Source organism: Gopherus flavomarginatus, chromosome 15 (assembly GCF_025201925.1).
Source record: "Gopherus flavomarginatus isolate rGopFla2 chromosome 15, rGopFla2.mat.asm, whole genome shotgun sequence".
In the NCBI taxonomy this organism is placed as follows: Eukaryota; Metazoa; Chordata; order Testudines; family Testudinidae; genus Gopherus; species Gopherus flavomarginatus.
Window position 1 is genome coordinate 1,352,454 of NC_066631.1, and position 24,955 is coordinate 1,377,408.

The 24,955-nt window shown below is 53.7% G+C and overlaps 1 protein-coding gene across 4 annotated transcripts in view; it reads right to left on the reverse strand.

Annotated features, from left to right (window-relative positions):
• SEC14L2 (SEC14 like lipid binding 2) overlaps positions 1-24,955 on the reverse strand; it is a 67,905-nt gene that overhangs the window by 38,947 nt on the left and 4,003 nt on the right. Inside the window, exon 1 of one of the 4 annotated variants that reach the window (XM_050923853.1) lies at positions 23,800-23,994. The exons of 1 other annotated variant lie outside the window; for it this stretch is intronic. Coding sequence is in view for 1 of the 3 variants with exons in the window: in XM_050923854.1 (XP_050779811.1) it covers positions 431-484 (54 nt within the window). In the remaining 2 variants the exon portion in view is untranslated. Of the gene's footprint in view, positions 1-430; positions 573-23,799; positions 23,995-24,955 lie in introns of those variants that run through there. 2 more of the 4 variants (XM_050923854.1, XM_050923852.1) reach the window with 2 other exon arrangements.

Here is a 24,955-nt window from a genome sequence, read left to right on the forward strand (position 1 = left end):
TCGGCCGGGCGGCACTGGGGAAGGAGGGTTTGTTTCTGTGGGGCGGGCGGCACTTGGGGGGGGGTTGTTTCGGGGGGGGGCTAGGTGGCGCTGGGGGGTTGTTTTCACAGGGCAAGCAGTGCTGGGGGGTTATGTTTTGGGGGGCTGGACAGTGCTGGGGGGGTTCAGCAGCGCTGGGAGGGGGTTTGGCAGGGCCGGGGGGGGGTCAGCCCCTCGGCTGTTTTCTTTGGAGTAGTATGGCCCTTGCTGCTTTACTAGTTGTGCAGGCCTGATCCAGGTGCTTATACAGCCCCCATCACTGCGGGATCCCAGCATCTCAAAGGCACAGCGCTTGGGGAGAAAATTATCACCCCCTCCCTTCCCCCACTGGAGGAGGTGCGGAGGAAATAATCAGCATTGCTGAAGAATAGGGGCTGTCGCTAGATCTCACCTTGCCTAACGCCTCTGCCTGCTTGGGGCTCAGATCTCCCACCCTGCCACTCATGGTCTCTTCTGTGCTGGCCAGCCGGCTTCTGTCTGCAACCTCCTCGGCCCAAGGCAGTTCATTCCAGGCTTGATCGTCCTGTGCCAGGCTGCAAGCTCCACCTCTTAAAGGGGACAGCTCCCTGGCAGCCCTCACGGGCTTCAGACACGCAGGAAGCAGGTAGGAGGCCAGGCAGGACCAATTTTGCTGGAAGGAGAGGGCATTTAGCCAGAGTGCTGTGGCAGAGGTGTTGGGCAGGGAGCAGTCGCACCCGTGCATGGCTGGCACTGTCTGTACGGCCCCTGCCCCTTGACAACCTGTGGTAATAGACGGTAACTTGTGCCTTTGACCTTGGACTCTTGCTCTGTTGCCCAGTTTGCCCTCCCAGTCACTAACCCCGTACTGCCTGGGCACAGCTGCTGCTGAAAGCTTCGATGGCCCCTGCAGGAGTGTGTTTGCACTGAGAAGAGATGGCAGATTTTGATGCCAAGTTTTCGTTTTATTCCTTTGGATCAAAATTATGAATTCACCCAGAGATCCCCCAGTGTCTGCACTGCCAACGCACAGGACATGCCCCATGCCCCAGACCGGCTGCCTTTGTCCCAGCCCAGAGTTCTCCCCTCCCCTTTGTTGTTTTTATTTTGCAAACACACTGTTCCCTTGCATTCTCCAGTCAAAGCACCCAAAGAATCGGAGGTCTCTCAGCAGCAATGCTGAGCACTCGCACCTCCCACTGACTCCAGGCCAGGTTTCTTCAGACTCAGGCACTAGGGTCCTGACCCTTGGGTGGTGGCTAAGCTAAACTCCGTGCAGCTTAGAGGAGGGGGAGAAGAGAAAAGCATCACTATGCCACCTTCCTGCCTGAGTCTGAAGCCCTCCAGGGAGTGGGTCAGCTCCTGGCACAAGCTAGAGCAACCAGAGGGCTGCTCTAATTTATGCTTAGCTGCAGTGGTACCCAAAGCCCCATTCCAGCAACAAGAAATATGCAGAGGGCATTTCCACCATTGTAGGTTGTGATTGCTCTCTATGGCAGGAGCTGTCGTCTTTGCTGTTGCTCTGTACAGCACCTGGCACAATGGGGCCCTGATCCTTCACTGGGGTTCCTAGGTGCTACAGATAGTTAAAAATATCAAAACACCCTCTCCCACAGTTATGCCCCGTGCTGGGAACTGCAGGTTCTGATCCATTCATCTGGTTCTGCAGCAGCCAGGCCACGGGCAACTGGCTATGCAGCCTCTTTACGCCTGCAGAGCTGGGGTACATGGGACACAGTGAAGGCCAGAATCAGGGCCTAGGTTCTTCTGTAGCTATCAGGCAGCTTCTAAACTCAGGCTGAAAGTGCTAGAGAGGCCACTGCCAGGAACCGGGGAGCAGAATTGGGGTGTCCATGGCAGAGACACCAGAACTGCCTCTAGCCTGGCAATCATCAAAAATTCCTGCACCATGGGGCTAGAGCCAGCACAGCTGCCCAATGGATACACTAATGTGGACTGACCCCAGGTGTTTTAGCCCCATGGTATCTAACCTGGTACAGGCTATTATTGTTTGTATTGCAGTAGCATCTAGAAACTCTTATCATAGACCAGACCCCCATTGTGTTAGGCCTGGTGCAGCTCCTTCCATAGTCTTCTCCCTCCTTTAGCTTTTTACCTGCTGCCCACCCACCCAGATGCCTGGAACAGATTCCCACCTTGGGCTGTATAAGTAGGGGCATTGCCAGCAGATCGAGAGATGTGATCGTTCCCTTCTATTCAACATTGGTGAGGCCTCATCTGGAGTACTGTGTCCAGTTTTGGGCCCCACACTACAAGAAGGATGTGGAAAAATTGGAAAGAGTCCAGCGGAGGGCAACGAAAATGATTAGGGGGCTGCAGCAAATGATTTATGAGGAGAGGCTGAGGGAACTGGGATTATTTAGTCTACAGAAGAGAAGAATGAGGGGGGATTTGATAGCTACTTTCAACTACCTGAAAGGGGGCTCCAAAGAGGATGGATCTAGACCAGGGGTAGGCAACCTTTCAGAAGCAGTGTGCCAAGTCTTCATTTATTCACTCTAATTTACGGTTTCGTGTGCCAGTCATACATTTTAACGTTTTTAGAAGGTCTCTTTCTGTAAGTCTATAATATATCACTAAACTATTGTTGTATGTAAAGTAAATAAGGTTTTTAAAATGTTTAAGAAGCTTCATTTAAAACTAAATTAAAATGCAGAGCCCCCTGGACCGGTGACCAGGACCCAGGCAGTGTGAGTGCCACTGAAAATCAGCTCGAGTGCCACCTTCGGGATGTGTGCCATAGGTTGTCTACCCCTGATCTAGACTGTGGCAGTCTAGATGACAGAAGGAGTAATGGTCTCAAGCTGCAGTGGGGGAGGTTTAGGTTGGATATTAGGAAAACTTTTTTTCACTAGGAGGGTGGTGAAGCACTGGAATGGGTTACCTAGGGAGGTGGTGGAATCTCCTTCCTTAGAGGTTTCTAAAGTCAGGCTTGACATCCCTGGATGGGATGATTTAGTTGGGAACTGGTCCTGCTTTGAGCAGGAGGTTGGACTAGATGACCTGAGGTCCCTTCCAACCCTGATATTCTATGATTCAGAGCCACCCCCTTCATATCTTGCCTTGAAGCCCTACTTCACCCAGGAATGCTTCAGATGTTGCTGTCTGTGCTAATAACCTTCCCATGGCCTCCTGTCTCTGAACGGCTGTCTCTGGTCAGTTCTTGACATGTCTCATCTGTGTTTGTCTGATCTCTCCTAGCTCCCAGTTTACCTTCAGCCACAAGCAGGGTTGTCATCAATTCAAGGGTGGGACTTAATGGATAAGCTGGACTGGTGGCTTACAGGAGGTGAGGGTATCACAGCACTATAAAAAGTATTAATATTTATAAGGGAGCAGAGAACTAAGATTCCCGGCTCCTGGGTTCAATTCCCAGCGGCACAAAGAGTTGCTATGTAACCTAGAGCATGTCACTTAGAATCCAGGCCTTCATTTCCCTATTCATTTCTAGTATGGGGGGCTCATGGTAGAGCTGGGCAAAAAGTGCAAAAGCATTTTTGCAGACATTTTTTCAAAAAATGTGGCACTTTCCATTTTAATTATTTTCTGATCTCTTGATGAGTGGCTCAGCTGCAGTGCTGGCTGGAGCTGGGGGAGCCAAGGCCATGGCTAAGGGGTGTTTGGTGAGAGCGGGGGATGAGGTTCCCAGTTGGGTGGGCCCAGGTGGAGTGCGATAAGTGGCGCATCCTAACCTAACCCTAATGTCATTGCCTTACCCCGTATCCAGAACAGCCCTGTTCCCCAGACATGCGTCTGAGGTCAGCGCCTGTACCCAGAGTGACCCTGCTCCCCTCCTCTGAGAGTTCAGTGCTACACCCCTGTATCCAGGGACCCTGCCCCCCTCCCCTAGGCCTCTGTGAGCTCACTGCTACACCCCTGTATCCAGTGACCCTGCTTCCCTCCCCTGTGAGCTCACTGCTACACCCCTGTATCCAGGGACCCTGCCCCCCTCCCCTAGGCCTCTGTGAGCTCACTGCTACACCCCTGTATCCAGTGACCCTGCTTCCCTCCCCTGTGAGCTCACTGCTACACCCCTGTATCCAGGGACCCTGCCCCACTCCCCCAGGCCTCTGTGAGCTCACTGCTACACCCCTGTATCCAGGGACCCTGCCCCCCTCCTCCAGGCCTCTGTGAGCTCACTGCTACACCCCTGTATCCAGTGACCCTGCTTCCCTCCCCTGTGAGCTCACTGCTACACCCCTGTATCCAGGGACCCTGCCCGCCTCCCCCAGGCCTCTGTGAGCTCACTGCTACACCCCTGTATCCAGGGACCCTGCTTCCCTCCCCTGTGAGCTCACTGCTACACCCCTGTATCCAGTGACCCTGCTTCCCTCCCCTGTGAGCTCAGTGCTACACCCCTGTATCCAGGGACCCTGCCCCCCTCCCCTAGGCCTCTGTGAGCTCACTGCTACACCCCTGTATCCAGTGACCCTGCTTCCCTCCCCTGTGAGCTCAGTGCTATACCCCTGTATCCAGTGACCGTGTCCCCCTCCCCTAGGCCTCTGTGAGCTCACTGCTACACCCCTGTATCCACTGACCCTGTTTCCCTCCCCTGTGAGCTCACTGCTACACCCCTGTATCCAGGGACCCTGCCCCCCTCCCCCAGGCCTCTGTGAGCTCACTGCTACACCCCTGTATCCAGGGACCCTGCTTCCCTCCCCTGTGAGCTCACTGCTACACCCCTGTATCCAGGGACCCTGCCCCCCTCCCCCAGGCCTCTGTTAGCTCAGTGCTACACCCCTGTATCCAGTGACCCTGCTTCCCTCCCCTGTGAGCTCACTGCTACACCCCTGTATCCAGGGACCCTGCCCCCCTCCCCCAGGCCTCTGTGAGCTCACTGCTACACCCCTGTATCCAGTGACCCTGCTTCCCTCCCCTGTGAGCTCAGTGCTACATCCCTGTATCCAGGGACCCTGCCCCCCTCCCCCAGGCCTCTGTTAGCTCAGTGCTACACCCCTGTATCCAGAGACCCTGCTTCCCTCCCCTGTGAGCTCACTGCTACATCCCTGTATCCAGGGACCCTGCCCCCCTCCTCCAGGCCTCTGTGAGCTCACTGCTACACCCCTGTATCCAGGGACCCTGCCCCCCTCCTCCAGGCCTCTGTGAGCTCACTGCTACACCCCTGTATCCAGTGACCCTGCTTCCCTCCCCTGTGAGCTCACTGCTACACCCCTGTATCCAGGGACCCTGCCCGCCTCCCCCAGGCCTCTGTGAGCTCACTGCTACACCCCTGTATCCAGGGACCCTGCTTCCCTCCCCTGTGAGCTCACTGCTACACCCCTGTATCCAGTGACCCTGCTTCCCTCCCCTGTGAGCTCAGTGCTACACCCCTGTATCCAGGGACCCTGCCCCCCTCCCCTAGGCCTCTGTGAGCTCACTGCTACACCCCTGTATCCAGTGACCCTGCTTCCCTCCCCTGTGAGCTCAGTGCTATACCCCTGTATCCAGTGACCGTGTCCCCCTCCCCTAGGCCTCTGTGAGCTCACTGCTACACCCCTGTATCCACTGACCCTGTTTCCCTCCCCTGTGAGCTCACTGCTACACCCCTGTATCCAGGGACCCTGCCCCCCTCCCCCAGGCCTCTGTGAGCTCACTGCTACACCCCTGTATCCAGGGACCCTGCTTCCCTCCCCTGTGAGCTCACTGCTACACCCCTGTATCCAGGGACCCTGCCCCCCTCCCCCAGGCCTCTGTGAGCTCACTGCTACACCCCTGTATCCAGTGACCCTGCTTCCCTCCCCTGTGAGCTCAGTGCTACATCCCTGTATCCAGGGACCCTGCCCCCCTCCCCCAGGCCTCTGTTAGCTCAGTGCTACACCCCTGTATCCAGAGACCCTGCTTCCCTCCCCTGTGAGCTCACTGCTACATCCCTGTATCCAGGGACCCTGCCCCCCTCCTCCAGGCCTCTGTTAGCTCACTGCTACACCCCTGTATCCAGGGACCTCCCCTCCCCATTCTCCAGGTCTCTGGGAGGTCACACTGCCTCACTCCTGCCCAGAGCAGGAAATCAGGGGCGTGGCTGGCATGGGAACCTGAGGGGCCCAGCTGGGAGGGGCGGGGGACACTGACCATAGGGTTTCCAGGCATCCGGTTTTCGACTGGAATGCCTGGTCTAAAAGGGACCCTGGCAGCAGGGCCGGCACCAGGCCACAGTGCGCCAAGCACATGCTTGGGGTGGCATGCCGCGGGGGGCGCTCTGCCGGTTGCTGGGAGGGCGGCAGGTGGCTCTGCTGGAGCTGCCGCAGGCGTGGCTGCAGAGGGTCCGCTGCTCCCGCGGCTCTGGTGGACCTCCCGCAGACACGCCTGTGGCAGCTCTACCGGAGCCGCGGGACCATCGGACCCTCCGCAGACACGCCTGTGGTAGCTCTACCGGAGCCGCGGGACCATCGGACCCTCCGCAGACAGGCCTGCGACAGGTCCACCAGAGCCGCGGGACCAGCTGACCACCCGCAGACACGCCTGCGGCAGCTCCACTGGAGCCACGGGACCAGCTGACCATCCGCAGACACGCCTTCGGCAGCTCCACCGGAGCCGCGGGACCATCGGACCCTCTGCAGACACGCCTGCGGCAGCTCCACCGGAGCAGCGGGACCATCGGACCCTCTGCAGACACACCTGCGGCAGGTCCACCGGAGCCGTGGGACCAGCGAGCGGCAGAGCACCCCCAGCGGCGTGCCACCGTGCTTGGGGCGGCGAAATTGCTAGAGCCGGCCCTGCCTGGCAGCTCTGGTCACTGCACTGACCGTGCAGTTAAAAGTCCAGTTGGCCACAGCAGTGTCTGTCTTGCCCCTAGGCAGAGGGGCAGCCGGGGAGCTCCACATGCTGCACCGCCCTGAGCACCATCTCTGCAGCTCCCATTGGCCGGAGAACATAGTGTAGAACCCCCTGGCTGCCCCTCTGCCTAGGAGCCAGAGGGACATGCCCAGTAGCGGATCAGCCAACGGGGCCCGTACCCAGGGGCGCTGGCCAATTGGGGGTGCCCCTGTGCCCTGATCCGCTCCGCCCCACTCACCCAGTGCTCCTGACAGAGAGCAGTGTTGGGGCATGGGGGCTTGCCTTGCTCCACCCAGCACTCCTGTCACGGTGGCAGGAGCACCAGGCAGGCGGATCTCGGCAAGCCCCCGGGCCAGACCCCACTCCCTGACAGGAACGTCAGGAGGCAGAGCAGGGAAAACTCCCAGGCCTGACCCCATTTCCTCAGTAGGAGCACCAGGGAGTTGGAGGGACCGCCATTTGCAGTGGCCCAGGGCCCCTCAAAACCATAATCTGCCTCTGGATATGCCAGCTGCTTCTGTGGCCACCTGAGATAAACGCCGCCCGGAGCCCACACTCCAAACATCCTCCCGTGTCCAAATCCTCAGCCCTGAGCCCCCTCCAGCATCAAATTCCCTCCCAGAGCCCACAGCTCCACCTGCACCCCAACCCCTGCCCTGGGCTGGAGCCTCTTCCCAAACCCCAAATCTTTCATTCCTGGCCCCACCCCACAGCCCACACCCTCAGCCAGAGCCCTCACACTACCCCACACTCCAACCCCTAACCCTCGCTGCCCTCACACTACCCCCTCCTGCACCCCAAAGCCAGAGCTCAAACTCCCTCCTGAACCCCACCCTCTACCCCAGGCCTGTGAAAATGAGCGAGGGTGGAGAAGAGAAAGCAATGGAGGAAGAGGGATGGAGTGAATGGGGGGCCTCAGCAAAGGGGTGGGGCAGGTTCTTTACGGAGAGATTTTGGCAAACCAGTAAAGTGCCTGAAACCACTATGGCTTATTGTTAAAAGCAACCTATTAAGCAATCTCAGCTTGACCAAGACAGGAGGGGAGGGGGTTTGGGGTGCCACAGAAAGGGCAGCTTGACTCCCGTCCTTCCTGATAAGAATTGTGTTGAAGTTGCTGATGCATTTTAAAAGAGCAGGATGTGCCCCAGGAATGTCTATTAGGGCCTCAAGGCTGCAAACTTGGAAAAACCCATACCTGGTTAATCAATAATCAGAGGAAACCTCTTGCTTGACCATTGAAACTGCTTACTTAGCAAGTTTTCTTTAAGGGACATGTCATTCTATTACTAATGTATAAATACGGGGGGAAAGGCTTGAGACTCATTTGGGGACACTTTTGGACTCTCCCTCTGGATACATCTTGCGGTCCTCACTGGCAGACAGAAGATTTGGCCATCGGAAGCCTGCCGCTGAGTCACTCGAGAGCCACACTCAGCTTTGGTAATTATCAAGGGTTGGGAGTGTTTTACTAACTTGTTGCGGATGTGTGTAAGTGCTTGAGACTAAGTAAAGTTTAGCTTTAAGTGAAAGCACTCTTGTGTTGTCCCGTTTGTGCCAGCCCTCTATCGGTCGGACGGCCGCGTCTCCTCTGATTTATCTCCTGACACCACCTCACACAGAGTAAAAGTTACCAAGAGCTTTGGGGTTGAAAGAACCCCAGGTAACAGCTTGGGTCCTCCAGGCACGGGTGGGGCAAGGATGTTCAGCTTTCTGCAGTCAGAAAGTTGGCAGTCATAGCTGACCAGAGTGGAATGAGGGGCCATAACTCTAACCCTGTGCCTAACTCTCACCACTGTATCCTGAGTGACCCAACGTTGGTGTTAATGGAAATCAGGCTTTTCTGCTTTGCTGATTGTCCCCAAAATCAATAGGGTTCTGCCCAGTGATGCCTAGAACATCCCCTGACATTCTGGAGTTGATCCAATGTGGTTTTCAAAGCTATCACAGTGCTGTTACAAACAATGGAGCAGAGAACTAGGATTTCAGATACCTGGCACACCCACAGAGTTACTGTGTAATTTTTGGCACATCACCGGAACATTGCTGCTTCAATTTCCCCCATTCATTTCTAGTCTGGGAGCTGGTTGAAAAAGTCACAAATATTTTTGCAGATTTTTTTTCCTTAAAAAAGTGTCAATTTCAATTTCTTTCTGTAAAGGAGAAATGGCGACCATTCGATAAGTTGGTTGGAATAACACATACAAAATGGCAGGTTTCAGAGTAGCAGCCATGTTAGTCTGTATCCACAGAAAGAACAGGAGTACCTGTGGCACTTTAGACTAAATTTGTTAGTCTCTAAGGTGCCACAAGTACTCCTTTTTGCACATACAAAATGTTTTCCTTGACATTTCAGAACTATTCATCCAGCTGCACTCATGAGACCCTGAAGGCTTTTTTGCCAGTGGTCCACAAGCTAATCTAACAAGACTCTGAACCTCAGACTGGGCCAGCATTTAATTCCTGATCCAAAAGAACGTAATGAAAGGCCTCTGCTTTTGAACAGAAGCCAGGTAAATCAGGGATTGATCCTCCTTGATGCGGAGGGGTCTCGACTCACATTGATTGCAGCGGGGAACTGAGGGGTGTATAGCTAGTTATGGTATGAGCACCGCAGATCGTTCTCTGATACAACCTGAAAACTGATACAAATTGCATTTGATCAATACTTTGCTCCCATAGAGAGACCTAAAGCTCAGCAGGGTGCTGCAAATGGCCACGGGTTAAGAGCCTCATCCAAGATCATTACAAGCAAAGGAATTCTTTCCAGTGACTTCAGTGGATGTTGGTGTCACGGAGTGTGGGGGAGTCCGGCCCTGCACCCCTCTTCCTGGGACCCACAGTGACTCTCAGCCAGCCAGTAAAACAGAAGGTTTATTGGACAACAGGAACACAGGTTACAGCAGAGCTTGCAGGCACAGTCAGGACCCCTCCACCGAGTCCTTCTGGGCTTTCAGGGTGCTTGGATCCCAGCTAGGATACCCTGAATTCCGCCCATCCAGCCCCAAGCCCAAACTCCAACTGCTTCCCTCCTGCCACTCCCTTCCTTTTTTCCCTTCCCGGGCAAAGGTGTTGACCTTTCCCCTCCCTTACCTAGCTCAGGTTACAGGCTCTGGCATCGTCCATCTCCTAAAGTCCTCCCCTGCTCTCCCACTCCCCACACAGACAGTCCCTACTGCATCACATCTCTCCCCCCTTCGAGACTGAACTGAGCGGGGTCACTCTGCCCAGTGACCTGGGGAAGTTCAGGGTCCCCTCTCCGGGACAACGCATCCGCTGTCAGGTTGGCACTTCCCTTCACATGGACCACGTCCATGTCATAGTCCTGCAGGAGCAGGCTCCACCTCAGGAGCTTGGCGTTGGCTCCTTTCATCTGGTGCAGCCAGGTCAGGGGAGAGTGGTCGGTGTACACGGTGAAGTGTCGCCCAAAGAGATATGGCTCTAGCTTCTTAAGGGCCCACACCATGGCCAGGCATTCCTTCTCGATGGCCGCGTAGCTTTGTTCCCGGGGTAGCAGCTTCTTACTCAGGTACACGATGGGGTGTCTCTCCCCCTTTTCATCCTCCTGCATTAACACCGCCCCCAGTCCCGTGTCTGAGGCATCGGTGAACACCATAAAGGGTTTGTCAAAATCTGGGTTTGCCAGAACTGGGTCGCTAACCAGAGCCTCCTTCAGCGCCCGGAAAGCCTCCTGGCACTGCTCAGTCCAGATCACCTTGTCTGGCTTCCCCTTTTTGCACAGTTCAGTGATGGGGCCGGCTATGGCACTGAAGTGGGGCACGAACCTTCGATAGTACCCCGCCATCCCAATAAAGGCCTGGACCTGCTTTTTGGTTTGGGGAGCAGGCCAGTCTCTGATCACCTCCACCTTGGCTGGTTCCGGCTTCAGGCAGCCGCTCCCCACCCGATGGCCCAGGTAAGATACTTCAGCCATCCCCACCTTGCACTTCTCAGCCTTTACTGTTAACCCAGCCTTTCGGAGTCGGTCCAGGACTTGTTTAACCTGGGACACGTGGTCCTCCCAGGTCTGGCTGAAGACGCAGATGTCGTCAATATACGCCACGGCAAAACTCTCCATCCCCCTCAGTAGCTGATCCACCAGGCGCTGGAAGGTGGCCGGCGCTCCCTTGAGGCCGAAGGGCAGGGTCAAAAACTCATAGAGCCCCAGAGGGGTGATAAAGGCCGATTTCAGCCTGGCATCTGCGTCCAGCGGCACTTGCCAGTAGCCTTTGGTAAGATCCATAGTGGTGAGGTACCGTGCACCTCCCAGCTTGTCTAGGAGCTCGTCAGGCCTGGGCATAGGGTAGGCATCAGATACGGTGATGGCATTGAGCTTTCGATAGTCCACACAGAACCGGATTGACCCATCCTTCTTGGGAACCAGCACTACTGGCGAGGCCCAAGGGCTGGAAGACGGCTGGATCACCCCCAAAGCCAGCATGTCCCTGACCTCTCTTTCAAGATCCTGGGCAGTTTTACCAGTGACCCGAAAAGGGGAGCATCTTATAGGGGGGTGTGACCCGGTCTCCACCCGGTGGACAGTCAAATTAGTGCGTCCAGGCTGGTTGGAAAACAGCTGTCTGTACAGATGCAGCACCCCTCTGATCTCAGCGTGCTGGCCCGGGGTCAGCTGATCAGAGAGGGGAATCGCCTCCAGGGGGGAACCAGTTTTTGTCCCAGGGAATAGATCCACTAAGGGGTCATCTCCCTGCCCCTCCCAATGTCCACACACGGCCAACACCACATTCCCCCTGTCATAGTATGGTTTCATCATGTTCACATGGTACACCCGACGGTGATGTGCCCGGTTTGACAGCTCCACCACATAGTTTACCTCATTCAGTTGCTTGATAACCTTGAAGGGCCCTTCCCAGGCGGCCTGGAGTTTGTTTCTCCTCACGGGGATGAGAACCATCACCTGATCCCCGGTGGCGAAGGCACGGGCTCGGGCTGTGCGGTCATACCAGACCTTCTGCCTCCTCTGGGCTCGGGCCAGATTCTCCCTGGCCAGGCCCATGAGCTCGGCCAGTCTTTCCCGGAAGGTCAGGACATACTCCACCACTGACTCTCCCTCGGGAGAGGCCTTCCCCTCCCATTCGTCCCTCATCAGGTCTAGGGGCCCCCTCACCCGCCTTCCATACAACAGTTCGAAAGGTGAAAACCCAGTAGATTCCTGGGGTACCTCCCTGTACGCAAACAGCAGGTGAGGTAAGTACTTGTCCCAATCTTGCGGATGCTGGTTCATAAATGTTTTTAGCATCATCTTCAGCGTCCCGTTGAACCTTTCTACCAGCCCGTTGGACTGGGGGTGATACGCTGAGGCCCAGTTGTGCTGGACCCCACATTTCTGCCATAAGGACCGGAGCAGGGCCGACATGAAGTTGGACCCCTGGTCCGTTAAGACCTCCTTGGGGAACCCCACCCGGCTGAAAATTGTCAGCAGCGCATCTGCCACTGTGTCTGCTTCGATAGAGGACAAGGCCACCGCCTCGGGGTAGCGAGTGGCAAAATCCACCACCACCAGGATGTATTTCTTCCCTGACCGGGTCGTCTTGCTGAGAGGTCCCACTATGTCCATGGCCACCTTCTGGAAAGGTTCTTCTATGATGGGTAAAGGCCTCAAAGCTGCTTTCCCCTTGTCCCGGGCCTTCCCCACCCTCTGGCAGGGGTCACAGGATTGGCAGTACTGTCGGACATGGGTAAAGACCCCAGGCCAGTAAAAGTTCTGTAGCAGCCTCTGCCTGGTGCGCCGGATTCCCTGGTGCCCTGCGAGAGGGATGTCATGGGCCAGGTACAACAGCTTGTGACGGAACTTCTGGGGAACCACCAACTGCCTCCTGATCCCCCATGACTCTACTTCCCCTGGGGGAGCCCATTCTCGGTACAGGAACCCCTTTTCCCACAGGAACCTCTCCTTGCAACCTCTCCTCATGGTCTGTACCGCACTAAGGTCAGCCCGGTCCCGGTGCTTCCGCAAGGAGGGATCTTTCTGCAACTCGGCCTGGAACTCAGCAGCTGGGACAGGAATGGGGACCGGCTCTCCCTTGCTGGCTGGGTCTGAGGCCGCAGCCTCTCTGCACCGTGCCCCTGGGCGTTCCCCGCTCCCTGAGTTAGGGTCCTGCACCTCAGGTCGAGTACCTTCCCCGTTTTCGGGGTGCAGTGCCATTTGCCGACTCTGACTACGAGTCACGACCAGGGCACTCTGGGTGTTAGTAGGCCAGTCCTCAAGGTCCCCTCCCATTAACACGTCAGTGGGCAAATATTGGTGTACCCCCACATCCTTGGGGCCCTCCTTGGCCCCCCATTTCAGGTGTACCCTTGCCACGGGTACCTTGAATGGGGTCCCGCCCACGCCCATCAGGGTCAGGTAGGTGTCGGGCACCATCCGATCTGAGGCCACCACCTCGGGCCGGGCCAGCGTCACCTCTGCGCCCGTGTCCCAGTACCCAGTGACCTTCCTCCCATCCACTTCCAGGGAAACAATGCACTCTTTCCGGAGGGGCAGCCCCGCGCCCACCCGGTAAACCAAAAACCCGGAACCGGGAGCATCCATAGGTGGTATGTTGCCAACCCCCCTTTCCTGGGAATGTAGCCCCTCCTCCGATTGGGTTTTTACCCAGTCCACCCTCTGCGGGTTGGGTCTGCTTGGTCTGTCCCTGAGCTTGGGGCACTGGGCCCGTATGTGACCTCGTTGGCCACAGCGATAGCAGCCCATATCTCGTGGGTCCCCTTGAGTGGGTCGGAGGGACCTGCCGCTGGATGTTCCCCTTTTGGGGGGGTTCTCCATAGGCCCCCTTTGGGAGGTCCCATGTTGACTCTCTCTCTGCGTTGAGGCAGGCCTGCTCCTTCGAGACTCCTCCCTGCCATCCCCTGCCCGACTGTCCACAAATTGGTCGGCCAGCTGGCCTGCATGCTGCGGGTTCTCCGGCTTCTGGTCCATCAACCACAGCCTCAGGTCGGACGGGCACTGCTCGTACAGGTGCTCCAGTATGAATAGGTCAAGCAGGTCCTCTTTAGTTTGGGCCCCAGCTGTCCACTTGCGGGCATACCCCTGCGCCCGGTTGACCAGTTGTAGGTATGTAACCTCACGGGTTTTACGCTGGCTCCGGAACTTTTTCCGGTACATCTCAGGAGTCAGCCCAAACTCGCGGAGCAGGGCCTGTTTGAACCGTTCGTAGTCCCCTGCCTCCGCCCCTTTCAGTCGGCTGTACACCTCCACGGCTGTGGAGTCCAGTAAGGGGGTGAGAACTGCGATCCTGTCTGCAGGGTCAACCCTGTGCAGCTCGCAGGCATTCTCAAAGGCCGTCAGGAAGGTATCTATGTCCTCCCCCTCCTTACGCCGGGGCAGCAAGTGCTTATCAAAGCTCTTTGTAGGCTTGGGTCCCCCCTCACTCACCGCAGCTGGGGCCTCACTGCTCCTCAGCTGGGCCAGGTCCAGCTCATGTTTACGCTGTTTCTCCTTCTCCTCCCGCTCATGTTTACGCTGGTTCTCCTTCTCCTCCTGCTCACGCTGGCGCTGGTTCTCCTCATGTTCACGCTGTTTCGCCTTCTCCTCCAGCTCTCGCCTCTTTAACTCGAGCTCCTCCCGTCTCAGCTCCCTTTCATATTCCAGCCGCATCCGCTCCACGGATGCCGAGCGTTGCCGGGAGGATCCCCTGCTGGGGGGTGGGCTTCGCCGGGCAGATCCCCTGCTGGCCGGGGGTGTCACGGTGCCCTCGGTATACACTGGGCTCCTCCCCGCCCTTCCTCTACGCCTAGGAAGGGGGGGTCTCGGGAAGCCCTCGTCCGCCGGCTGACCACTCCCAGCGGGGACAGACACTGGTGCCTGCGCTGCATCTGCTCGGCTGCTTCCCTCAGCGACAGGGCTCCGTTCATTCATGCGGTCTCCCTCCTCCAGCTGGGCAATCAGCTGGTCCTTGGTGCGTCTCCCTGGGTGCAGCCCCCTCTGCTTGCACAGCTCCACCAGGTCACACTTGCGCCGCTTGGCATACATCTTCCTGCTGGCCACTCACAGGCCGGGGTGCTCGCCGCTCCCCACGGTTTCCAGGGGACCCCTAGTGCACCAGCCCTTCTTGAGGTCACCACCTCTCTGCCAGGGTCGAGCTGCAGACTCCTCCGCCCCTGGGACCGCTCGCTGCAATCCCCCGGGGGACCCTGTTACTGCAAAGTCCTTCTCACTGGGCACACACTCCCAGGGGTTAACCACCCCTTCGTTTTACTGCTCCCCAGTCACTTACTGCAGGAAGCGCCGTCCACGGGGTGCAGTATCTCCCGCCGCTGCCACCAGTTGTCACGGAGTGTGGGGGAGTCCGGCCCTGCACCCCTCTTCCTGGGACCCACAGTGACTCTCAGCCAGTCAGTAAAACAGAAGGTTTATTGGACAACAGGAACACAGGTTACAGCAGAGCTTGCAGGCACAGTCAGGACCCCTCCACCGAGTCCTTCTGGGCTTTCAGGGTGCTTGGATCCCAGCTAGGATACCCTGAATTCCGCCCATCCAGCCCCAAGCCCAAACTCCAACTGCTTCCCTCCTGCCACTCCCTTCCTTTTTTCCCTTCCCGGGCAAAGGTGTTGACCTTTCCCCTCCCTTACCTAGCTCAGGTTACAGGCTCTGGCATCGTCCATCTCCTAAAGTCCTCCCCTGCTCTCCCACTCCCCACACAGACAGTCCCTACTGCATCACAGTTGGATCAGATCCAAAGTGGGGAAATTCTTGGCTTGGATGTTACCTAAAGATACCAGGCTGCCTTCTCCACTGCTTGGCACCTCATGTAGCCAATTACAGCTTTGCCGAGAGGGCGTGAAGTGCTGCCATGCCGATGACTTTTCTTGGCATAGGTGTAAGTGACTGCACAAGACAGAAGAGAACCAGGCCTAGCTTCCCTGGAAACATGATGGCTGTTACTATGGTAATCCGCGCATGATCTTCTACCAGCAAAACATGTAAGGACTGTTACAATCCCCTTCTGCCCCAACTATCCCCTGGGAGGCAACCAGAATCACTTGGCTTGGGGGCAGTATGATTGGGACATGGTTGCTCTTGAACTCCCTGGGCCTAATTCTGCCCTCATTTACACCCTGTGTGGGGTGCAGGGATGTAAATCAGGGCCCCCTGCTATGACAGAAATGGTTTGAGATACGGTGAATAGTCATTAATCAGGGAAAACCTAGGACCTGTTGGGCTACTCATTACCAGGGGCAGCTCTATGGTTTTTGCAGCCCCAAGCATGGCAATCCGGGAGCCTTCTGCGATGTTTCTGTGGGAGGTCCGCCGGTCATGTGGATTCAGTGGCGATTCTGTGGGTGATCTACCAGTCCCGTGCTTTCAGTGTACCCACCACCAAATTGCTGCCGAAGCTGCAGGACCGGCGGACCTCCAGCAGAAATGCAGCTGAAGGCTCCCAGACTGCCACATTCAAGACAACTGGCAGGCCTTGCTCATTAGGGTTGCCAGTTTTGGTTGGACATATTCCTGGAGGTTTCATCACATGACATCATCTTTAATTAAAGATTCATCTTTAATTCCTGGAGACTCCAGGCCTCACGTGGTGTATCAGCCTCAACGGCCAAACTGGCCCCTGCAGACAGACGAGAGAAGCAGCCATGCCATTGGGAAGCCATGAAGGGTCAGAGATGGGAACTGTTTTCAGACGTCCCATCAGAGGTAGCTCAGTCTTCTCATCTGTCAGGGGATGTAGTCACCTCTTGTGTGTTTGCAGCTGTGGGGCTAGGCTGAGGTTAGGATTTAGTTGTATTTGATTTTAAAAAAGAAAACAAAGCTGGAACTGTAACCACTGGCATGAATGGATAGTTCCCTGCCCTGGAACAGGTCCCACCTCCGAGGCCAGCTCCTTAGTAATAGGAAAGGCCAAATCTGACAGAGACGTCTAAACTGGCTGGAAGAGAAACAGATCCAACCTCCTGCAAAAGAGGCACTTCAACGCTGTGGCTGCTTGGTTCTGCCAAATGTAAAGGGCCGCCCCTAGAAAGGCATTCTGGGAAAAATAGTGACCCTAAGAGAGGGAGCCAATGGTGAGGTGCTACCAGGAACCCAGAAGCTTTCTAGGAAGGGGTCGTTTCTCTCTTGTGCCTGTTGTTGCTGTGCCACCGTGAGTGCAACATCTTGTAATCTCGAGCTACGGCAGGTGAGTGGAGCTAGAACAAATGATCTGTCTTTTACCAGAGCTTCTGGGAATCAGCCACTGAAGATGGTGCAGCTCCATTGGGTACCCTGGAGCAAAGCTTGGCCTTTGGCTGCCGCTTAGAGCCAGCCGAGGTCTGGGATAACCCATCCAGCCTTCTAGTCCTGTTTCCTCTGGGTTCTCGGTTAAGTGACTGTTTCCTGTTATTGATGGCGGGGGATAGCTACGGGTGTAGATTGCAGGGGCTGGCTTCTTGTTTGCTCTTTGGCTAGTCTAACCATTCTAACCATTCAGGGTGCTCACCTGTGTCATGGGAATAGGGCAAGTGGCACCACCGTTCCCCCTCTGGGCCACCTCCTCAGGTGTCAGCCTTGCGCCTTTTCCTCTCCTGGGGCAGAATCCTGCCGTTCTCCCTCTCCTGGGCTACAGCACCCTGTTTGTTACCATGCTGACTGAGTGCAGCACCTGTGGTTCTTCCCTTCAGGAGTCCGAGCGGGGTGAGCAGTGACTCGACAGCCAGCTTAAACCAAAGTACGGTTGTTTTAACAGTAGGAATAAAGCATTTCGAGAACAATGTTTTTAAAGCAGTCCACAGGCATGGCTTATCATCCCCTCCTGGTGACCTCGACCAGGGGTGGGCAAACTACGGCTCAGGGGCCGCATCTGGGGCCCTCCAGATGTTTTAATTTGGCCCTTGAGCTCCCACGAGGGAGCGGGGTCCAGGGCTTGCTCCACTCTGTGCGGCTCCCGGAAGCAGCAGTATGTCCCCCTCCGGCTCCTATGTTAAGAGGCAGCCAGGGGAATCTTCCCGTTGAGTCTTCTAGGCTGAGATTCTCCGTGCTGCCCCTATAGAGTTCAGCACAGGGGGCGACGGGTCAAACCAACTTCACATCACATTTGTGCCTTTTGATTATGAGCTGGCTGGAGGCCGGCAGGGTCCTTTGTGTAGATGAGCAGCTGCAGAAGTGCCCCGATGTACAGTCGCCTCCTGATAGCTCCCTAGGAATCCCCTCGGGGGCGCACTATGACCCTCGTCTTTCATGCCCTCAGTACATCCTTGTGAGGGCCTGTGCCAGGGGAATTCTACCCCGGCCTCCCGTTGCACAGGTCTGGCCCTCTATGTTGCTGGAGTGGCATATGGGGAACAGGATCTGTCCTCTGGGTTACTCTGGGTGTGGAGTCTCAGCCTCAGGATAGGCCCAGAGAGATGTGAACTGGAGCTGTGCTGCTAAATGATGTTGAAAGGAGTTTGGGAGAGCTAACTCCCTCCGGATGGGCAGCTGCTGAGTTTGCAGGGACAGCCTGGCTTTGTCTCTTCTGTTCACTGCATACATGGAGAGACACGGCAGAGGATTAATGGGGAGGCTTTGGAGAAGGCCAGGAGAGTGTGCCCTCTATGACTGTTTTAATCCTGCCACAGCTTAAATAATTTGTATGTTCTCCAGATGCTCAAATCGGTAACTGCTTGAGTTAGGACCCAGTGCAGACCCAGTAAAAGCATGAGGTTATTGTGCTCATTAATCCCTAGCTTTTGAAAGGGTTTCAGTTGTAGCCCACAGCGCTAGCTTGCCTTCATTATATTCAGCAGTAACTCACAGAACCTACAGGCTTGTCTTCCTTAAGATGTTGGATTCAACAGTTAGCATAAGGCTTGAGGCCTATGAACTTGGGCTCAGATAAATGACTTAACAGGCACCCCTACATTTTGGGGAACTGGAAATAGAGTGGCAGGAGGAATTTGGTCCCTAATGACATCAGCCAACCACAGGAGTATAAGCTAACACCGGATTTTGGATAGAATATCCACAAATGTCTAACCACAAGAGTGCCATGGCAACAAATTCATGTATATGATAATAAGTTGAGATCATTAATACACTAATCTATAGGAGAAGGACACCCCAACATTAGTAGGGTGAGGACATACAAATAAGGAAGAGGGGAGAAACCCCTAGTGACTATGCATAACATATTATCCAACCTGTGGGCAACAGGAGAGAGAGAGATGTAGCTCTTGGGAGGTGCCAGGGTGATGGCCACTGGTGATGATGAGGAAGGTGATGGTGATGAGGAAAATAATGGCTAACATTCAGGTTGTTCTGCAAGGCATGGTGTGAGTATGTGGCTGTGCAGATTACATTCTGTATTATCTCTAGCCACCATACTGAGTTAGAGAGATTGTGACTTTGCTAAATGAACTAATAAATTATTGTAAATATAGAAGATTTCCTATAGTGTGAGTATCAGAGGGGTAACCATGTTAGTCTGTATCCACAAAAACAACGAAGAATCTGGTGGCACCTTAAAGACTAACAGATTTATTCGGGCATAAGCTTTTGTGGGTAAAAAACCACTTTTTCAGATGATAGAATCATAGAATATCAGGGTTGGAAGGGACCTCAGGAGGTCATCTAGTCAAACCCCCTGCTCAAAGCAGGACCTAATCTCCAACTAAATCATCGCAGCCAGGGATTTGTCAAGCCTGACCTTAAAAACATCTAAGGAAGGAGATTCCACCACCTTCCTAGATAACCCTTCCACTGCTTCACCACTCTCCTAGTGAAAAAGGTTTTCCTCATATCCAATCTAAACCTCCCCCACTGCAACTTGAGACAATTACTCCTTGTTCTGGCACCTGCTACCACTGAGAACAGTCTAGATTCATCTTCTTTGGAACTCCCTTTCAGGTAGATGAAAGTAGCTATCAAATCCCCCCTCATTCTTCTTTTCTACAGACTAAATAATCCCTGTTCCCTCAGCCTCCCCTCATAAGTCATGTGCTTCAGCCCCCTAATCATTTTTGCTGCCCTCCACTGGACTCTTTCCAACTTTTCCACATTCTTCTTGTAGTGTGGGGCCCAAAACTGGACACGGTACTCCAGATGAGGCCTCACCAATGTCGAATAGAGGGGAATGATCACGTCCCTTGATCTGCTGGTAATGCCCCTACTTATACAGCCCAAAATGCCGTTAGCTTCTTGGAAACAAGGGCACACTGTCAACTCATATCCAGCTTCTCGTCCACTGAAACCCCTAGGTCCTTTTCTGCGGAACTGCTGCCTAGTCTGTAGCAGTACATGGGATTCTTCCGTCCTAAGTGTAGGACTCTGCACTTGTCCTTGTTGAACCTCATCAGGTTTCTTTTAGCCCAATCCTCTAATTTGTCTAGGTCACTCTGTATCCTATCCCTACCCTCCAGCATATCTACCACTCCTTCCAGTTTAGTGTCATCTGCAAACTTGCTGAGGGTGCAGTCCACACCATCCTCCAGATCATTAATGAAGATATTGAACAAAACCAGCCCCAGGACCGACCATTGGGACTCTCCATTTGATACTGGCTGCCAACTAGACATGGAGCCATTGATCACTACCCATTGAGCCCAAAGATCTAGCCAGCTTTCTATCCACCTTATAGTCCATTCATCCAGCCCATACTTCTTTAACTTGCTGGCAAGAATACTGTGGGAGACCGTATCAAAAGCTTTGCTAAAGTCGAGGAATAACACATCCACTGCTTTCCCCTCATCCACAGACCCAGTTATCTCATCATAGAAGGCAATTAGGTTAGTCAGGCATGACTTGCCCTTGGTGGATCCATGCTGACTGTTCCTGGTCACTTTCCTCTCCTCTAAGTGCTTCAGAATTGATTCCTTGAGGACCTGCTCCATGATTTTTCCAGGGACTGAGGTGAGGCTGACTGGCCTGTAGTTCCCCGGATCCTCCTCCTTCCCTTTTTTAAAGATGGGCACTACAGTAGCCTTTTTCCAGTCATCCGGGACCTCCCTCATTCGCCATGAGTTTTCAAAGATAATGGCCAACGGCTCTGCAATCACATCCGCCAACTCCTTTAGCACTCTCAGATGCAGTGCATCCAGCCGCATGGACTTGTGCTCGTCCAGTTTTTCTAAATAGTCCCGAACCACTTCTTTCTCCACAGAGGGCTGGTCACCCTCTGATGCAGGGAGTGAAAATTACAAATACAGGCATAAATATACTGGCACATGAAGAGGAGGGAGTTACCTTACAAGTGGAGAACCAGTGTTGACAAGGCCACTTCAGTCAAGGTGGATGCAGTCCACTCCCAATAACTGATGAGGAGGTGTCAATACCAAGAGAGGGGAAATTGCTTTTGTAGTGAGTCAGCCACAACCAGTCCCTATTCAATCCCAAATGAATGGTGTTAAGTTTGCAAATGAATTGTACATAAAAGAATAAATGGACACAAATCAGACATCAGGAATGGTAACATACAAAAGCCAGTAAGAGAACACTTCAGTCTCCCTGGACATTCAATAACAGATTTTAAAGTAGCCTTTCTTCAACAAAAAAACTTCAGAAACAGACTTCAAAGAGAAACTGCAGAGCTATAATACAGTTCTGCGGTGATCTGGAAGCTACTTTCGCTGTCTCTGACTCAAGGAATATTTTCAACACACCACTGATCAGTGCACTGATCCACAGGAACCCTCCTACCAACAGTACAAGAAGAAGAATTCTGTGTGGACTCCTCCTGATGGCCGAAATGACAGACTGGACTTCTACACAGAGTGCTTCTACAGACTAAAATTGTGAACAAACAGCATCACTTGCCCCATAACCTCAGCTGTACAGAACGCAATGCCATCCACAGCCTCAGAAAAAACTCTGACATTTTAATCAAAGGGGCTGACAAAGGAGGTGCTGTATTCATCATGAACAGGTCGGATTCATCATGAACAGAGGCTGCCAGACAACTCTCCAACACCACATTCTACAGGCTACTATCCTCTTAACCCACTGAGGAGTTTCAAAAGAAACTACACCATCTGCTCAACAGACTCCCTGCTACAGCAGGGGAACAAATCTATATAGACACACCCCTAGAGCCCCAACCAGTGGTATTCTATCTGTAAGCAGAGTCAGGATGAGCTCTACCCTGACATCTGGTGGTGAATTATGGGGAGTGTGGAAAGGAATTTTAGGTATTTGCATTAGCACACCCACCCCACCTAGCATAGCCCACGGCAGCCTGGGATGGTTATTTTGACAGCTCTGGGATCCCCAATTTCTTTGTTATTGGGGCAGGAGGAATAAAGTGTTGTCACCCTGATTATGTGAATGAGGAACTATGAGACTGCTTTATGACAGAGATGTCTCAATATCAATTAAGTAGCACTTGCTGGACAAGGGACATGGGTGCCAAAACCCATTGAAATGAGAGAGGTTGGGGACTGGTGTGTGTGTGTACCTGCTGGTATGGACCCCTTTTGAGGGCCTGGAACACCAATTGCACATCCTCCTTTCTCCACTGTTGAAGAGTAAAGCTAATTTTGATTCCATTAGGAGTCCATCTAGAGGCTGCTGAGCTGAATTCACGTTGGGCCAATAGTGCACCAGCACCAGGGCTCCCCTACTATGAGCTGAAATCACTAAGAGCTGAAATCACTAAAAGAGCTAAGCTTACTGAGCTGAGATCACTGAGTGCTGTGCTAACTAGTGGGGGAGCCTGAAGACCTATTGCTAAGCGGCTGGCAGAGCGGAGCAGTTTGCAGCATGTTGGAGCAGCCCATGGAACAGTGAGCGGAGCGGAGCCGTCTGAGGGGATGGCTGGAGTGGCTCATGGGTCGGCTGGAGGAGCGGCACAGCTGGTGTGGTGGAGCTGGTCGTGGTGAAGGCTGCAGCAGAACTCCATGGAGAGGCAGAGTAGTTGGCCCTGGCCCATGTAAGGTGCCCTTTAACACCCTGCATGTGCCCCCCCCCCATTTCTACCCAGGCTGGGGGGGTAAAACTCTGCAGATAAACTTTTGAACTCTGGGGTGGCACTGACCAGAGACTTTCGGGTTGTTGGACTTTGGAGTGATTGGACTTAAGACCCTAAGGGGGAAAGGACATTGCCAAATGTACTTGGAGGTGGGTTTTTGCTTATGATTTGTGTTATAATCCTGTTTGTGATGTTTCTCCAACGTGATGCCACATTGTTTCCCTCCTTTATTAAAAGGATTTTGCTACACTCAGACTCCGTGCTTGCGAGTGGGGAAGTATTGCCTCCTAGAGGCACCCGGGGGGGTGGTAGGTAATTGTCCCAGGTCACTGGGTGGGGGCTCGAGCCGGTTTTGCATTGTGTTATTGAAACGGAACCCCTGGATACTGAACCCGGCCCTTGTTGCTGCCAATTCAGAGGGGCAGAAGGGTTACATATCTGCTACGCAAGATCTATAAACCTGGAAATCCTGGACGCCCCACCATCTCAGGCACTGGCACTCTTACAGCAGGATTATAAGGCTATTTGGACTCTCTCCTCAGACCCTATGCTACCAGAACTCCTAGCGATCTTTGAGACACCACCGACTTCCTGAGGAAACTACAATGCAGTGGTGATCTTCCTGAAAACACCATCCTGGCCACCATGGATATAGAAGCTCTTTACACCAATATTCCACCTAAGGATAGACTACAAGCTGTCAGGAACAGTATACCTGATGAAGCCACGGCACACCTGGTGGCTGAGCTTTGCAACTTTGTCCTCACCCACAACCATTTCAGATTTGGGGACAATTTATACCTTCAAGTCAGCAGCACTGCTATGGGTCTATGCATGGCCCCACAGTATGCCAACATTTTTGTGGCTGACTTAAAACAACACTTTCTCAGCTCTCATCCCCTTATGCCCCTACTCTACTTGCGCTGCATTGATGACATCTTCATCATATGGACCCACAAGAAGGAGGCCCTTGAAGAATTCCACCTGGATTTCAACAATTTCCACCTCACCATCAACCTCAGTCTGGACCAGTCCATACAAGAGATCCACTATCTGGACACTACAGTGCAAACAAGCAATGGTTACTGTTGTATCAACCAGGCAGTAAAAGCAATTGGAGGCTCACCTGGGCTTTGCAGAAAGGGTGCAGGTGGGTTCAGAGGCAGAAGATCCCACCCTCGTCACCAAAATGTTGTATCAACCAGGCAAGGTACTAACAAACTTCAACTGGACTTTATTTTTAAAGTGGAAACCTCTTTACTAAGCTGCTGCTGTAACCCTCTGTAACTCTCACTCTGCCTCCTCAACTCCTCCCCCCTCCTTCCTGTTTCCTGTCCTTTCAGACTCCAACAGCCAGTGCTCCCAGTTCTAATAATTACAAGCAACATCTAAACACCACAGTTACATAAACACCACCCTATACAGGAAACCTACTGACCGCTATTTTTACCTACATGCCTCTAGCTTCCATCCAGGACACATCACACGATCCATTGTCTACAGCCAAGCCCTAAGATACAACCGCATTTGTTCCAATCCTTCAGGCAGAGACAAACACCTACAAGAGCTTTATCAAGGATTCTTAAAACTACAATACCCACCTATGGAAGTGAGGAAACAGATTGACAGAGTGAGACAGGTACCCAGAAGTCACCTACTACAGGACAGGCCCAACAAGGAAAATAACAGAACACCACTGGCCATCACGTGCAGCCCACAGCTAAAACCTCTCCAGCACATGATCAACAATCTACAACCTATCCTGGAAAATGATCCCTCACTCTCACAGGCCTTGGGAGGCAGGCCAGCTCTCGCTTACAGACAAGCCCCCAACCTGAAGCAAATACTCACCAGCAACTACACACCATACCACAGAAACACTAATCCAGGAACCAATCCCTGTAACAAACCTCGTTGCCTGCTCTGTCCCCATATCTACTCTAGCGACACCATCACAGGACCCAACCACACCAGCTACACAATCAGGGGCTCATTCACCTGCACATCTACTCATGTGATACAAGCCATCACGTGCCAGCAGTGCCCCTCATAGGCCAAACTGGACAGTCTCTACATAAAAGGATAAATGGACACAAGTCAGACATCAGGAATGGTAACATACAAAAGCCAGTAGGAGAACACTTAAATCTCCCTGAACATTCTATAACAGATTTAAAAGTAGCCATTCTTCAACAAAAAAACTTCAACAACAGACTTCAGAGAGAAACTGCGGAGCTGCACTTCATTTGCAAACTCAACACCATTAATTTGGGCTTGAATAG